At 38.6% G+C, this 14,546-nt stretch overlaps 1 protein-coding gene across 4 annotated transcripts; it reads right to left on the reverse strand.

Annotated features, from left to right (window-relative positions):
• Positions 1–4,900: 4,900 nt before the first annotated feature.
• Positions 4,901–9,643, reverse strand: eif3ja (eukaryotic translation initiation factor 3, subunit Ja). 4 transcript variants are annotated; one of them, XM_030765662.1, is made up of 8 exons: positions 9,587–9,643; positions 9,355–9,443; positions 8,447–8,498; positions 8,210–8,298; positions 7,532–7,646; positions 7,106–7,267; positions 6,856–6,929; positions 4,901–6,310 (listed from the first exon to the last, which is right to left on the reverse strand). In XM_030765662.1, the coding sequence occupies exons 1-8, from the start codon at positions 9,606–9,608 to the stop codon at positions 6,179–6,181; spliced, it is 735 nt and encodes a 244-aa protein (XP_030621522.1). In that variant the 5' UTR covers positions 9,609–9,643; the 3' UTR covers positions 4,901–6,178. The 4 variants fall into 4 exon arrangements, with proteins under 4 accessions (XP_030621522.1, XP_030621521.1, XP_030621523.1 ...); XM_030765661.1 differs by having other exon boundaries at positions 4,901–6,313; XM_030765663.1 differs by having other exon boundaries at positions 8,210–8,293; positions 8,433–8,498.
• Between the last annotated feature and the right edge of the window lie 4,903 nt (positions 9,644–14,546).

Below are 14,546 nucleotides of genomic sequence, written 5' to 3' on the forward strand. Positions count from 1 at the left end.
TATAATATTTCTAATGATCTGTGCATGGTTTTCCTTTTGCACAATTTTATGTGAATAAAAATTCTGTGCAAACATGTTTGTAAGATTGTCACCTCATTTTCATTATTTTTTTGGGAGAGCTGTGTGTCTGTTATCTGCAGATAACAGAAACATTGACCTGATCATTATCAGTTATTCTGATTTAAACCTAAAAAGCAGAATTTCCTAAGACCCTGTGCTGTTTTTAACCTCCAGAGTATTTATGCAAAAGAATGATTTTGTTAGATGGAGGCACTCCCATTTTGATAAATACAGTGGCACGTTTGAGTAGAAGATATGCTCAGGTGATTTCCGTTGTACGGAACTGATGTAAAAAATAGCAATTCCATTGTGACGAAGACGTATGAAAAATCTGCGTTGACCTTGTGCAATAATTTGAAACTTTACATTTGATCTTTCTGGAAGCTTCTGTTTTATGATGATCGACCCGTCAATGTTTCGCTGTCGAGATTTACCGTAATGTCATGTCATTAACCCAATGGAAGGCTAGGTTCTATCGAGGCTGTTCTAACAGCGTAGTTTACGATCGAATTAATAGACAACTAATACGCTTACTACAGCAAACGCTGCAAACAGTCGCGTGTAGCCGGTAAATTCGCTGCCTGTTGTTCTTGTTTATGACTCCTAACACCCTGAAAGCTTTGTCTTTATCCACCGGTATTATCAGTCAAAAAGAGAAGCGACAATATCTATACCTGATAGCGTTTGATAGCACGCGGCTTGCTTTGATTGTTGATTATGAATATGTGTGTTGAAATTTAGTTACAACTGTCACAAAGTTGCCGTTGTGCATCACAATTTGAAAGAGTAACTGTTGAGGTGTGACAGATTTTCAATTATTGTTGCCTGTTTGGGTGCACTACTTAAGACATTTACATACTGCATTCTTGATTTAGCCTAAATTTTTTATTGTTTTAAATTTCCGCCCTTGACTTTTTGTTGTTGTTTTAAATAACTGCTCTTGACTTTTTGTTGTTGTTGTTTTAAATAACTGCTCTTGAAAAATTTGCTGATATAGAGGATCCTCAAACATCCTTGAACTATTTGTTTATGGAATCTGAGGAGGCAAACTTTTCTGTGGACATAGCATTTCGCTGCAGAAAGAGAATAATGCATAAAAGGTCGGCTCGTGGCTTGCTTTTGCGAGTAGTTAAATAGTAAACTAATAGGCAAATTACCAAAAAGGAAACAACCCATGAGACAAATGCTCTTGGTCCCATAAACCTATAAACCTGTTTCTGAGAGAGCAGACGCAGTATGTGTGATGTGAATTAAACATTGCATCCATTGATGCGTTTCTTTTTTTTCCAAATATATAAACCAAACATCAAAAGGCCGATGAACAGACTGTCCCATTGTGAGGCCCGCCTGCGCCCTAAGCTCCGCAGTTATGACTAATCACAGGCCCATAAAGACGGTGTTATTCAGTAACAAGCTGGCAGGTGTGTGAATCTGTCCCAGGTGGGCATCACTGTCTAAGGGGTCATTTTCTGTTGCCTTTTAATCACTATATGACCTTGCTCTCTTATGTCACAAAAAGAGTTCAGGTAAGGGTTACATCAAGGTAAGTTTTTTTTTTTTTTTAGTAGAAGAATGACAAGATTTATGATTTAAGGGAACATTGTGCAGAACTCTGCATCAAAGTTTGCATTTATAATATAACTTTATGTCTTCTGTGTTGTAATGACTACAGCTGTTATATTCACATGAAAATCATTTGTAATAATTATTCATCAACACATACTTTCATGCCATTTTTGTAATGTCATCATTGGAAAAGTTTGTTTGTGTCTCTCAGAATATAGTTTATATGCATCATCTACCCTGTGGAGATTTTCAACCATGAGAGATAGTGGAATATATGTTCCTTTTTATTAAACAACACGCAGGCTGTAAAAAATATTTCTGAGGTGGAAAAAAAAGTACAATTTTATCAGCATTTCCTGTTAGAGTGAGTGTAATAAGTATAGAGTGTACATAACAAGTTTGATATCCACAAAATGACATAAGGAATTCTGATTATTAGCATCTATTCTGGACTAGCTGCCATGGGTGCTACATTCAGATGAGGATCACTGTTGAGAAGGTCATTCTCCAGAGTGGTATCATTTCACTGTGTCTGGGCAACCAGGGACCATGCACACAAAGTAACCGTCAGTGTTGCTCTGCTGGATGAACAAGAGTACCATTTAAAACAATTCAGCAAATTTAATTTATCAATACACCATTTTCACAGCTAATGCTCTGCATATTCGTTCGAAAGTTTGTAGAGAGATTAAAAAAAAAAAAGAAAAAGAAAGACAGCCAAAGTGAATATTTAGCATATTCACCTGTAGGTTTTGGTGACAGACAGGTGAACGGTGTTTCTCAGTCAGGTGCTTGTGAACACAGCTCCCAAAGTGGTGCAGGCAAACCTCGTCTGTGGGAGCACAAGTGTGAGTACAGGATGGAGGTCTCAGTACCAGACAGCTGGAGCAGGAGGTATGCTGACAGTGACCCTGACACTCATGTTTCTCCAATGACACAGAGCTGCAGAGACACAGACACAATAAAGGATTAAATTAGACTCTTAGCATCACTCTGAGCCCAGAACAGCAAAAGCAGTGCAACACCAGATACCAGCAACAGTAAAAGGACATGTAATGATATGGAGAGATTATTTACAAGTGAACACAAAACTCCTCAGCTATGCATTACATTATTTGTGACATTTCTGACTTTCTTTCACTGTCAAATCTTTGACTCTCATTTGAGATTTCTAAATGTCCAGCGGTTAAATATTTATTAGTGGATGTTTGCACATCGTTTTTGACTCACCGAGCTGAGCATATCGCTTTGGGGTTTGACTGACACAACTCCCACGTGCACTCTGGGCGGCAGGTGCTGCTGGTGCGGATATCAAACACTGTGTAGACGCATAGATCAACACACATCAGATACAATGAAGTTACAACAGAAAAAAATAAAACATCATGTGAAAAGGATCAATCTCAGATTCAGACCAAAGAAAAAAAAACAAAACAAAAACAATACAAGGATATCCTTAACTGTCCAGATAGCATCTACAGATAAAAGACACAGCTTTTATCGTAGTCTCGATAAGGGGCGCAATTATGACTTTGCTTTTGTAAGAAAGTGCTGGAGATCAAAGGAGTCCTTGACCATGATATCTCTTTTCACAGTTCATAAATTAGATTGACTCAGGTGAGGCTCGTCTTTCAGCAGCATATATACCAAATACTAATACCTCCTTAGATTTTTCTTTATGAAGATTTGTACAAAATATGAATGCAATTGTAAAAAGAACGTATATTGCAGTATTTTGTGATATAATGCAGGTAATGTGCATTACTACAATATAACACAGCAGAGTTAGCAGTGCTCCTATCTGAGAATGCAGAAAAGCATTTTAAAGCAGTGCATTGCAAGTGGTTTTGCTTCAGCATTCCTGCAGTTGTCATATTGGAAAAAAACCATAACATTTTCACATACAGTCTCTACTGCATGAGTGCAGGGCTACAGTAATGACAGTCAAATGAATTGCAAGTGACAGTCAGTACACTTCAGATACACTGACGGATATCCTGAGAAACATGGTCACACCAAATGACATTTGCAGGTCCACAGGTGTATGTACAGACACAGTGGTTTTCTTACCTGACTTGCAGGTTCCCTTAAGCTCTGTGTCTGATTGGCTACCAGCAGGATCTGGGTATACACACACCAAGCCGTCGTCACACTTGCCCAAATAGTCCCACTTGCCCCCACAACTCTCCCCTGCCACTTTGGCACAGGCTGGGCAACAGCCGCAAATGCCAGTAGTGATGCCACCTTTACACTGGAGCCTCATTGCCCTGCGAGGAGAGCAGTGAATCCTCTCACAAGGTGGACAGTGCAGTGCCTGAAGCATCTGAGAACCAGACTGGATACCCTCTAAACCCAGAACCCTCCATGCTAATAGTGTCCAAAACAATAATATAAGTGAATATATTGTGCAGACACTCATTTTTTTGATGCTGAGTCTTGAGTTGAGGAAACTGATCTGTCTCCACCTTTTATATGAAGGTCCTCAAGGTCTGAGGTCCCTGAAGGTCTGAGACATGATGTTTATGACCAGACTCGCACACATACAAGCACCACTCCACCCCCTCCTGCCAGCCAATAGATGATGGGGGGGTATTACAGTAAGTCCATAGAGTCTGAATATGCTGTTAATTATCCCCAAGGCTTATCTTTACAATCTCTCTGTTGTTTTCTTTTTGTCTCAAAACCATTTCTTCCTTTTGAGCAATTTTAGATAAGTTTGATCGCAGGGAGAAGACTAGACCCTTTGTGATGTAAGTCACATGACCCAAAGAAAAGGGGCAATTCAGAGTATGATCTAGATAATCAGTCTGCTCTAACAAGGACAGGACTGGGGCATTGGCAGGTTATGTGAGCAGAGCAGACCTCTACGTACTTTTTTTCCTAAGTCACTATGGTTGTAATAAAACACACACACACACAGTCTGGCTAACACTGACAAAGATGTGTTGAAGGTCAAACCCTTGACCTCTATTGGAAGACTTTATCTTGGTGAACTGATCCTGTGAAATGATGAAATAAGATGATGAAACACTTACTGAACTGCTGTTGCACAAATTAATAATCCAAGACTGCTATTAATTAACCTATTTTACCTCAGTAATAGCTGAGATGTTCAATAATAGAAACAAGGTTTTCCAACTGTCTTGAGGTGAAGCAGCTTTTTGTTCATTTTCCTCAACATCTTTCAGATTACAAACTCATCTGTTAACTCAACAGTGCTAAAAACCTCTGATCTGGGCCTTGTATGCAAAGACAAGAGGACAAAACCTTTCTTTTAAGGGGGCAGATTTTATTAGATGTGTGTTTATAAAACACTGTTGGGTTTTATCATTTGCTTTGCTGCTCTTAGACTTGTGAGAAGCGTTTCATGACGTGATTAAAGCATGAAACCAACCTCAGCCTGCAAAAAGCCACATGGTCCCTTAAGTATATTTATACAAATAGAAACGCAAACACACAGAGTCGTCCTGCTCTGTGAACCCCAATGAATTGTACTAGTCAAAAGTAGCACGCTGCATTTTCCCACCACAAAACTGACATTTTATATTGAAATTAATTCAGTTTCTGACATCTGTGGAATCTTTCAACATGTAAGGTCTATCGAAAGCATTTCGATACATCCTCACATAGCTCCAAACTGATTATCTAGCGGTACAACACTGTTCAGTTAAAATGCTATGTGTTGTTTAAAATATACAATTAGTGCAATAATAAGTGCACTACACAGAAAATGGTTTCAAAATACTTCCAAACCAATAAAACCACACAGTAACCTAAAAATAAAATCAGAACATGAGAATAAGATTTTGACTGCATCTAAAATGTCATTCAAACTGTAGTCCATCAAATCACTGCAAAAGCTGCCTTTACCAGCTTCAGTGCAAGCAGCAACTGCAAACCACAAACCAAACCAAACATGACATCTTGGCACACACACCCCTGTTAAAACGACCTCAGAGAGAAGTACTTGATACCAACCCCACGAAGCATGAAATGCAGTATATATATGATAAGCATATCCTGAAATTTGCATAGAACGTCCAATTTATTTCCAAGCAGTAGCATTTGTCAAACAGTGACACTCTTCAATAATGTTAAGTTTGTAATTTCTTGATGGACACCAAAGAAAATTACGAGTCAATGGAACTGGTTCAAAATATCCCTCATCTACGCATCTCAACATTTCTGATGGAGTCCTTCACAACAGCTGATCATCTCATCTTCATTGTGTTATTTTCCCCTCCACCTAGTGTTAAATGAGAATTGTTTTGCACAGCATGGTGAAACACAGCAGTTAGGCTTATTTGTGTAAAAACCCCTCTGAAACTTTGAAAGGTTCTGTGTGTATGTGTGTGGGAGAGAGGGGGAGGGAGAGAGAGAGAGAGAGAGAGAGAGAGAGAGAAAGGGGGGGGGGGCATGGGCTGATGTTCGGAGTCTTTTCTTTTTTTTTTAAGCACGGCGCTGGTGATGGGTCTGTGCCAAGGGGAAAGGCCATGCTGTGAAGGACAATGGTTGAGCAGTCAGGAGAAAGTGAAAGATTATAGAGCCAGGGTCACATGAAGTCCTCGTAATCTTGTACATATCCTCCGTCGAACTCCCCGTAATCAGCAAGATCATCTTTCATCTTGGCTTTTAAACCTCCTCCTGGTAATACACCCTTCTTTTTCTTCTTCCCTTTATTTTGCTGCTTCAAATGTAGAAACAAACAAACAGACAGATAAACAAACAAACAAATATTAGAGTTTGATTGTGGACAAATTCACAGCTGACAGAAGTGGACAGTACTTTCCCTACATCACTGAGGGGGGAACAACAACGAAGAGATAACTGAAAAACACCGCACTGAGAATCTACAGGTGACATACTGCCTCCCTGTGACTGGAGGAGAAACAATTAAAAGTGGCTGGTTACATGGCAGAGTAATATGCAGGAGGGCTTTCACTGTAACCAGTCATCAGTTTACTGCCACAGATGCCATAAAGCAGATTTATCCCAAATTACAGGGTTTTTGCTGAGCTTTGCAATACTCCCACAGTAAGCAGCAGGCAGCCTGATGTAGAGCCATGGCAACTAGCTCAGAGATATGCTGACAAGTGGCTGTATCACCGCAGCAACAAACAAGAAGTTCAGTGATTACAACTGGTGTAAACAAATCTTAAAGGGCCTAGCCTACACTCTGCATTAGGCAAACGGCCCAAAGTGCTTCACCGGCCCGGTGATCTAACATACCTTTTCTTGCCTCTGCTTCTCACTCAGTAACACTGTGAGAGAGTTGCTGATTTTCTTTAAATCCTCCACTTCCACTGCAAAGCAAATGTACACACACAATTAACACCACATCAGTTAGAGTAGGTCAGAGGAAAGGACATTTCTGTAAGTTGTCAAAGATTAAAACTATACATGTATGTGTGTGTGTGTGTGTGTATATATATATATATATATATATAACATACTGAACATCAAAACTATCAGTACTCACATGAAAGACAGAGGTCTCTAAAGAGAGACTCTAAAAAAGTGGAATAATGTATTGATTTCTCATATGGTAATATTTTATCTTTCAACAAGCGCTCAAACTCTGTGAAGTCATCTTTGGATGAAGGGCTCATAGCATCAATTCCTGTAACATTGTTTGAGACACCTAATGGAGAGAAGAACAGAAAGGAAGCTTCCTTAATCCTAGACATAACGATGCTTTCACGCTGTAAATTTGATCAAACATAGGCCTAAAAAGATGACAGCTCGAGTACGGGACTGTCAGTGATTGTCAAGAAACCGTGTCCAACATCTTCAATTAGTTTAAATGCAGCTCAACATCTTAGTGTCTCTCATTTAGTTTCACTGCATGCTCTATAAAACATTATTACCCACAGTTTCTTCTTCCAGTTCCAGATCAAACACTCACCAAATGCTTCTTTAGCTAATTCCAAGTCTGAATCCTCCTGAAGCTTCTTCACTCTAAGTTTTTCAGCTAATTCCTCCTCTGGTGTAAGAGCTGTGTCTTCACTTGATTGCTCTAACTGAGATGGATTAAATACAAACAAACAAACATAATATTAGTTAGTTATCAGTTTATGTTTTCAACATTTCTGAAACAAGTGATGCACTTCAAGTGTTTAATCATAGCCTAGTCCAAGAGAAAGCAATTCTGAAGAACAGGATAGAAGGCCATCAGGTTGATGCAGAGAATGCAGATGGAACAACCAAACTGAGTCATTAGCATGGTTATCCTGATAAATATATAGTCCTTCCTGAGATTTGATTACAGTTACGTTGAATTTTCACCTCTGTTCAATTATAGAATTCAACTGATCAAAGGGAATCAGCAGCAAGAAACAAGACTTTTTTTAAATACAAAATGTTAAGCAGAAAAATATTTATATACAAAATTCACAGGGCCCTTAATCTTTTATTTAGATTCTCTATAAGGCACGTTCAATGTTAATTCAAAGCAATGGTCAAGCAGATAGTGTGTATACAGTTCACTTAAACCCATGCTCACTCCTATAAAAGCAACAGACAAAAGCTACAGAACGTTTCATTAATAAAATTCATGAGGGAGAAACATAGTGTAGTTACTCACCCTCTTTCTGAGTTCTTCTTGCTTTTTTCTTTGTAAATTTTCCTTTTCTTTAATTTTATCGCTTAATTTTTTCTTTTCTGAGGACTGGACTGGAAAAAAAGCATGCACAGGAAGATCAATAAAACATACCAAAAAATGTGAAACAATATTCGCAAGCATTTTATCATCAGTGTACAACACTATCTGCCATACCTATAAAAAAACTTTAACCACACTTTCATACGTGGCTGTCATTACCTGTTTTCTTCTCTGTAACTTTCTCCTCGTCTTCCTCATCATCCCAATTATCCTATTAAAATATTAAATCTGAGTCAGTCATCAAGTGTGCGAGGTCAAACGTTAAATAGTCTCTTCGAGTCAAGTTACACTATTTTGGACACATGGCTGACTCCACCAAGCTGTAGCTGAGCAACAGCAACACCGAGGGAAATCAGCACTGTGGTAGGAGAAAAATGCTCAGTCAATGTGGCCCACAGATATGCGTAAATTACAGATTTGCATTCGCATCAGTAACATTGGTAGGCAATTGAAAACCAGACGAAAACTACATGTCAAAAGTTCGATGTTGGAGGAGAAATATAAACACATAACACAAAATAAACACATAACCACATTATTACCGTCGTAAATGTCACCTTGCTGGAATTAAGCCTACATTCTGGAGACAGCTATTTTTATTTACTTTATACACGTTGCCGGTTCATGACGTTAGGTTCATTCGGCTGGCTGGAAAGCCCATATGGTTAGCTTACGTTACTTAGCTTAGACATCTTTACAGTTAACGAATTCAGCTGCATAGACAACTTGTCCCATAAAGCTTAACAGCTCGCCAACAACATCGCTGGATGTCGGTGCTAAGAGGTAGGGGTATGTCTGCCAGAATTATAGTAATACTTCTTTGATGCTACGTACATATGATGCCAAAATAGAGGTTCAGGCCCATATCCCACTCCTCAAGGTCTAAAAACTTACTGCATGCTAACAAGCTAAGTGTCGCTAACCGGTTTCACACGTAACGGCGTGCCACGATTACCATGTGCACAAACATGAAGTACAGTTGACATAAAGCTGGCAGTGAAAACAACCATTCTGTTTTCCTGATACGAAACGAGGGACTTCTGATGAAGTGCTTCCTATTCACCTACTTTCACATCATCGTCCTCATCCTCGCCTTCCCATTTGTCATGTATTGCCGCCTTTTTGATAGGCTCTTCTGGCTCGAAACTGTCAGCATCTAAGAGATCAGAAATTAATTAAATACAACCTTATGCTCACAAATACATAGTACAACACTGCTGTTTAATAGGAATAACTGTAGTGTGGCACTAATATGACCAAAAGAGTAGATAAATGACAAATCCGCCACGAAATTCTTACCCCATGAGTCCGCTTCCGCCATCTTGCTGGTGCGCCTGTAACGAATAGATGAAAGCAGGTCAGACGGACGTGCGACACAACTGGGAACTCAGCGTAAGCAGGAGTTTCACTGAAATAGAGGGTCCCTTCTGCCAAACGGTCTCTTTTTCAACATAAAAGCCTGAGTTTCTTAAAACCATATTTTCAGCACATGATTCTGCTGGGCAAACAAACAACATACAGAAACTGGACACTTAAAAATCGTAGTTAAACACATCTGCAGAGCTTCTTCTTTCTTTTAATAGAACATTTTTCGCTTGTTTCCACCATGGAACAGAACAGAATGACAAATCCAGAATGACTATATGAATATCTCGATGGGCTCTCTTTTGTGTCATATTTTCGGTGTTTCTGTAACTATTTGTCACTCATTTTCTCAGGGTTGCATGGAACTTGTGTTGTGTGGGTTTTTTTTTTTTAACTCAACCAAATTCCAGGACCTTAATGTTAACATATAGCCTAGTGTACATTTTCAAATCGTGGCTGGGGCCTTTATTTGCCTCATCTGAAGAAAGAACCAGGCCTTTACTTGAGACAGGTTATTAGAAACAGGCCATTATTTATGATTTGTCCTTTTTTTAGTCGTGTATTTTGTAATATTGTAGTAATGTTTAATTTCTAATTTATCCTATAAGGATTTACGAGTATACCTGCTACTCGAATATAGCCTATGTGCTGTATTTAAAGAATAAAAATATTAGGTCTGTGGCAGTTTGTGTCCGATTATAAAGATATCTAAAATCAGAATTTATTTCCCTTCCGTGACTTTTTCCAAGTACCGTTAAGACGTGCTGTTATAAGAAATAACTCATATAAATAATGAAATAATGCATAGGAAATAGGAAGGAGAGAGTTTTTGCAGTGATGTCCCTGAACACTAATAATGGGCCATTAACACACATAGTCCTGCAGCGACCACAATCCATGTGAGTTAGAACACTATTGGTATGGTATTTCTGTTAAAAAGCAAAACTAATAGTAACAGAGTGGTGAGCATAATTACCGTATGTTGTTGTATTGATATAAATATTGCTGTGGAATGATGAATTTGTTTGTTTGTTTGGAACCGGCCTTTATTTGCCCAAACAAGCGGCTACAATTTGAACCCTGTTTTTATTTGAGACCCGGTTTTTATTTGAGAGTTTACGGTATGTTTGTCTGACATATGACAGATACAATATTAGTGGTGCGCCATTAATGTTCAAGATATTTCCAAAGTACTTTAAGATACTGTGTACTGCAATAGTAACACCTGAAATGTTACTGCTCTGAGCCAATTTTACATCGAAGAGCAAACGAGGACTGTGTAGCCTACACATATTAACAGCAGAAAGCTCTTTCATCCAAACAATCCTGAATCAGGATTCAGAGATTATGAAAATTCTGTATTTTAGCATGTGATCAGTGAGCAACATCGGATGATGTTTTTTTGTTTGTTTGTTTTTTGTTTGTTTGTTTTTGTTTGCTGCATGCTGTACAGTTTGATAATTTTCAGGTTTAATAGTACAGCAGCTTTTTTCTTAAAGTAACGGGGGCTCTAGAACATCCCTTTCCAGTTCATTTATTCTTGCAGGCTTCATTTTTGGTCTCCTACTGCAGTGGGGCACTTAAATGATTTACTGGCAGACATTAAGAGTCGCTCTCCGGTTGCCCGATTAAGACCAAAAAATAGATTCATGAGTATTTGCGCAGGAATTTGTGAATTCAATTTACATTGTATTGCAGCGCTCGTAAACGTCAAACTTCAATAACGTCTTTTATTAGACGCACATTAAAAGCAGGAGTTATCATATCGTTATTGTCCACGAGATCAGAGCGAATAGCTTGTAATGAGATTTACTCTACCTCTTTAAAGAATCGATATAGCTGGCATTCGTATGTCGCTGTCCCGGGATGCTGAGAGTGCGTGTGTAGCTTTGCTGTATTCTGGTCCTCTTTGCCAAATCTAAAGACAGACGGGTTTATTCACACAAACTAGATGTCTTTGATATCTCCAAGTGAAAAACACCCGCGCCGCGTCATTTGGTCGTTCTCAGTGGTCTCTGGTAAGTATTTTTAATTCATTTCTGTTTGCTGGACGTTTTTACAATGTGAGTGTAGAGGACTGATTTATTCGATGATGCTCACCCCTTTTTGCTGACAACGGGATCTTCACGCCAAGCAATGTTTCTGTCATAAATTGTTTACAAATTTGTGGAATGTGTAATTCTTTCATATATATACACACAATAATGGTGCTAGATCAGGAGATCTCTGGGTCCGAGATAACTCCAGAAGTGGTCCACATCTGGTAACTCAGTGTTTATACAAGCTATGGGCTGTGACGCATTTCTATGATTGTGTGTGTGTGCTTATATGTATGAGCGCGTGTAGTCGAGTATGCATGCGAATACTAGTATCCACAGTCTAATGCCCTTGTCTATGTGTTTCGTCCTTCTGTCTTACAGCCAGAATTTATGTGGTGGCTAAATACCACTGTAGCATTCAGACTTTGCTTTCCCTTGTCATCTCTGCTTGATCTGCTCTTTTCAAGTGCATTATATTTTTTGTGAAATGAATGCCTGATATCTGTACTAAGAGAGAAAGAATGTGTTTTCATCTGGAATATCTACATTCTGTGCTGATCCTTACGTACTTTGGCTGTTATACAATTATACAATGTTCTAAAAGATCTGTATCAGAGAACAGTAATTAAGGCCTATCATTTTTGATATCTCTTTCCTTTTATTGTGAACATTTGTAGAAATAAGATGCTCCACAGACGCATCTTTACAAATTAGTCTGAATGGTTTAATTGCTCAAATGGGTATGGTCAAAAATAGACATAACAGACATTAATTCAATATCATCTGACAAATATATTCCCTCTGGCCTGTGTGAAAAGAAAGTTTAAAGCAACAATGATTTCTCTCAGAGTGACCTGAGAGAAACAGTAAAAATTATGTAAATTTATATCGGCATTAAAGGACGAGTACGTGTGTATGCTTGTGTGTGTGTGTGTTGTTTGTTTGTTAAAAGAGAGAGAGTAAGAACACTGCAGCCTTTTTGGAGGCCAAAAGAATGAACCTGGAGTCATTTGGACCATTTTTACATTTGTAGATTTATTAATACTCAGACATTCCTCTCATTAGCACTGTGACTGTTCTGCATATCCTTTGAATTAAGATGAGACAGCAAGTCACTGCTGTCTAGGGCTTCTGTAGTCCTGCCACTAAGAAATGCAGAGCTCCCAGTGAGATGTAGTTAGGAGAAATTATATGATTCTAGTGCACTATTTGTACATTTCATGATTTTAAAAGAGGTTATGTGTTTCTGATCTATCAGCAGTGACCTGATCTCTCAGCTCAAATCAAATGAAAAATTGATGAAAATATGTACAGCTTAGTTTCACTTCAAAGCAAACATTCATCATTCCACCTGTTGTCCAAAAATCTGAATAAAGTCATGCTCGGCTCAGAGCATGCTAGTGATTTGGTTTGTTATAGCAAGACAGCCTGAATGGAAATTACATTAAACAGCCTCATTGTATAACAGCTAAAGTCTATTGCAAAGTCTCTTTGGTATTCAAATGAAACTTCACCCGCTGGGTTTGCTTTTGTGTCACTTCTTTTGAGAAGCCAAAATCGATTGGCAGTGGCTGATGACAGAGGGAAAAAAAGACATCACTATCTGCCAACGAGAACAGCTATCTGACTTCAAATGAATACTAATGTTTCTCTCTCTCTCTTTCTCTTTCTCTCTCTCTCTCTCTCTCTCTCTCTCTCTCTTTCTCTCTCTCTCTCTCACACACACACACACACACACACAGGGTTTCGGGTTTCTAAAGTAAGTTTGCTGTAGTGGTGATTAATGATGACCAAAACAAAACATGTAGACAAAGTGTACAATAGCGTACAAAGGACCACATGTTTTTCAGCAGCAAAATGTTATTTTGGGAACTACAGCAAGTTTCTACGGAGTAGATGACTTGCTCATACCTAGAGGAGCCTATACTCTGCCATCTATTCTGTACTTTAATCAATATATTGCATTGTGTCATTTGCTTAACTTAAACTAAGCTTATGTTTCTACATGGAGACTTCTCAACATGAATATATATTGCTCCCTATTTCAAATTCCAGCCTCACAGAAAATTCCAGGGGACTTCTGTTACATGCTGTTAATATTGCTGAAGTGAAAAAAAACTTAATCAAAGAACAGAGGCATTCCAAGGCTTTGATCCTTTAATATACAAGGGGAACCGTAAATAAATCACATAACCGACCGGGAAAAACGTACTGCTGCTAATCCCTGTTTTTTGTTTATGCAAAAGAATGTAATGCCAGTCATTCACTGGCAGAAAAGAGTGTAGTTTATACAAATATCAGCATCTGTCCTGTCTAGGTATTGTGTCGTACTATATGTGCTATTAATCTGTGTTTTATTTGGAAGATAGGGTTACTTCCCTATATATAGTCACCCATCTTTGATATTCTTGTAGAACTCTCTGAGGAGCACAAAAACACCTGTGTTTTTGGGATATGTTTAAACCTTGACTGTCAAACTTTCTGACTGTGCTTGAATACAAGGCTGTCCAACTTTGCCGAATGAAACTAGTCCTGCTGGCTTTTCCCTTTACCACCCCAGTACAGGCTTATTTTTACTTTTAAATATCTGTGCTCTTTTTAGCTGGTCTGTAACAAAGTAGTTGTTAATAAAAACACTAAACGGCAGGACTTAAGGACCAGAACTAAAGGTCCCTGCACCAACAAGAGCTTTGTCTGTGCCAGATTATGAAATAGAATTTTGTGTTTGTGTGTGTGTGTGTGTGTGTGTGTGTGTGTGTGTGTGTGTGTGAATGGTGATTTCATACTAGTAAGACTGTTGTCTGTTTTTCAGGGCATAAAGTAGCAGAGTTTATAGAAGTTTGAGAAAGCTAGCT

The sequence above is a fragment of the Chanos chanos genome, chromosome 2 (assembly GCF_902362185.1).
Source record: "Chanos chanos chromosome 2, fChaCha1.1, whole genome shotgun sequence".
Classification (NCBI taxonomy): Eukaryota; Metazoa; Chordata; class Actinopteri; order Gonorynchiformes; family Chanidae; genus Chanos; species Chanos chanos.

What these genes read in the sequence shown, in the direction of transcription:
- eif3ja (XM_030765663.1), bottom strand. Translation starts at nt 9,608, where the DNA reads ATGGCGGAAGCGGACTCATGGG. An exon ending in ATGAGGACGATGATGTGAAA is followed by an intron (nt 8,499 to 9,354) that starts GTAGGTGAATAG and finishes ATATTTTAATAG; the next exon opens with GATAATTGGGATGATGAGGA. An exon ending in AGAAGCAGAGGCAAGAAAAG is followed by an intron (nt 6,311 to 6,855) that starts GTATGTTAGATC and finishes CATTTGAAGCAG; the next exon opens with CAAAATAAAGGGAAGAAGAA.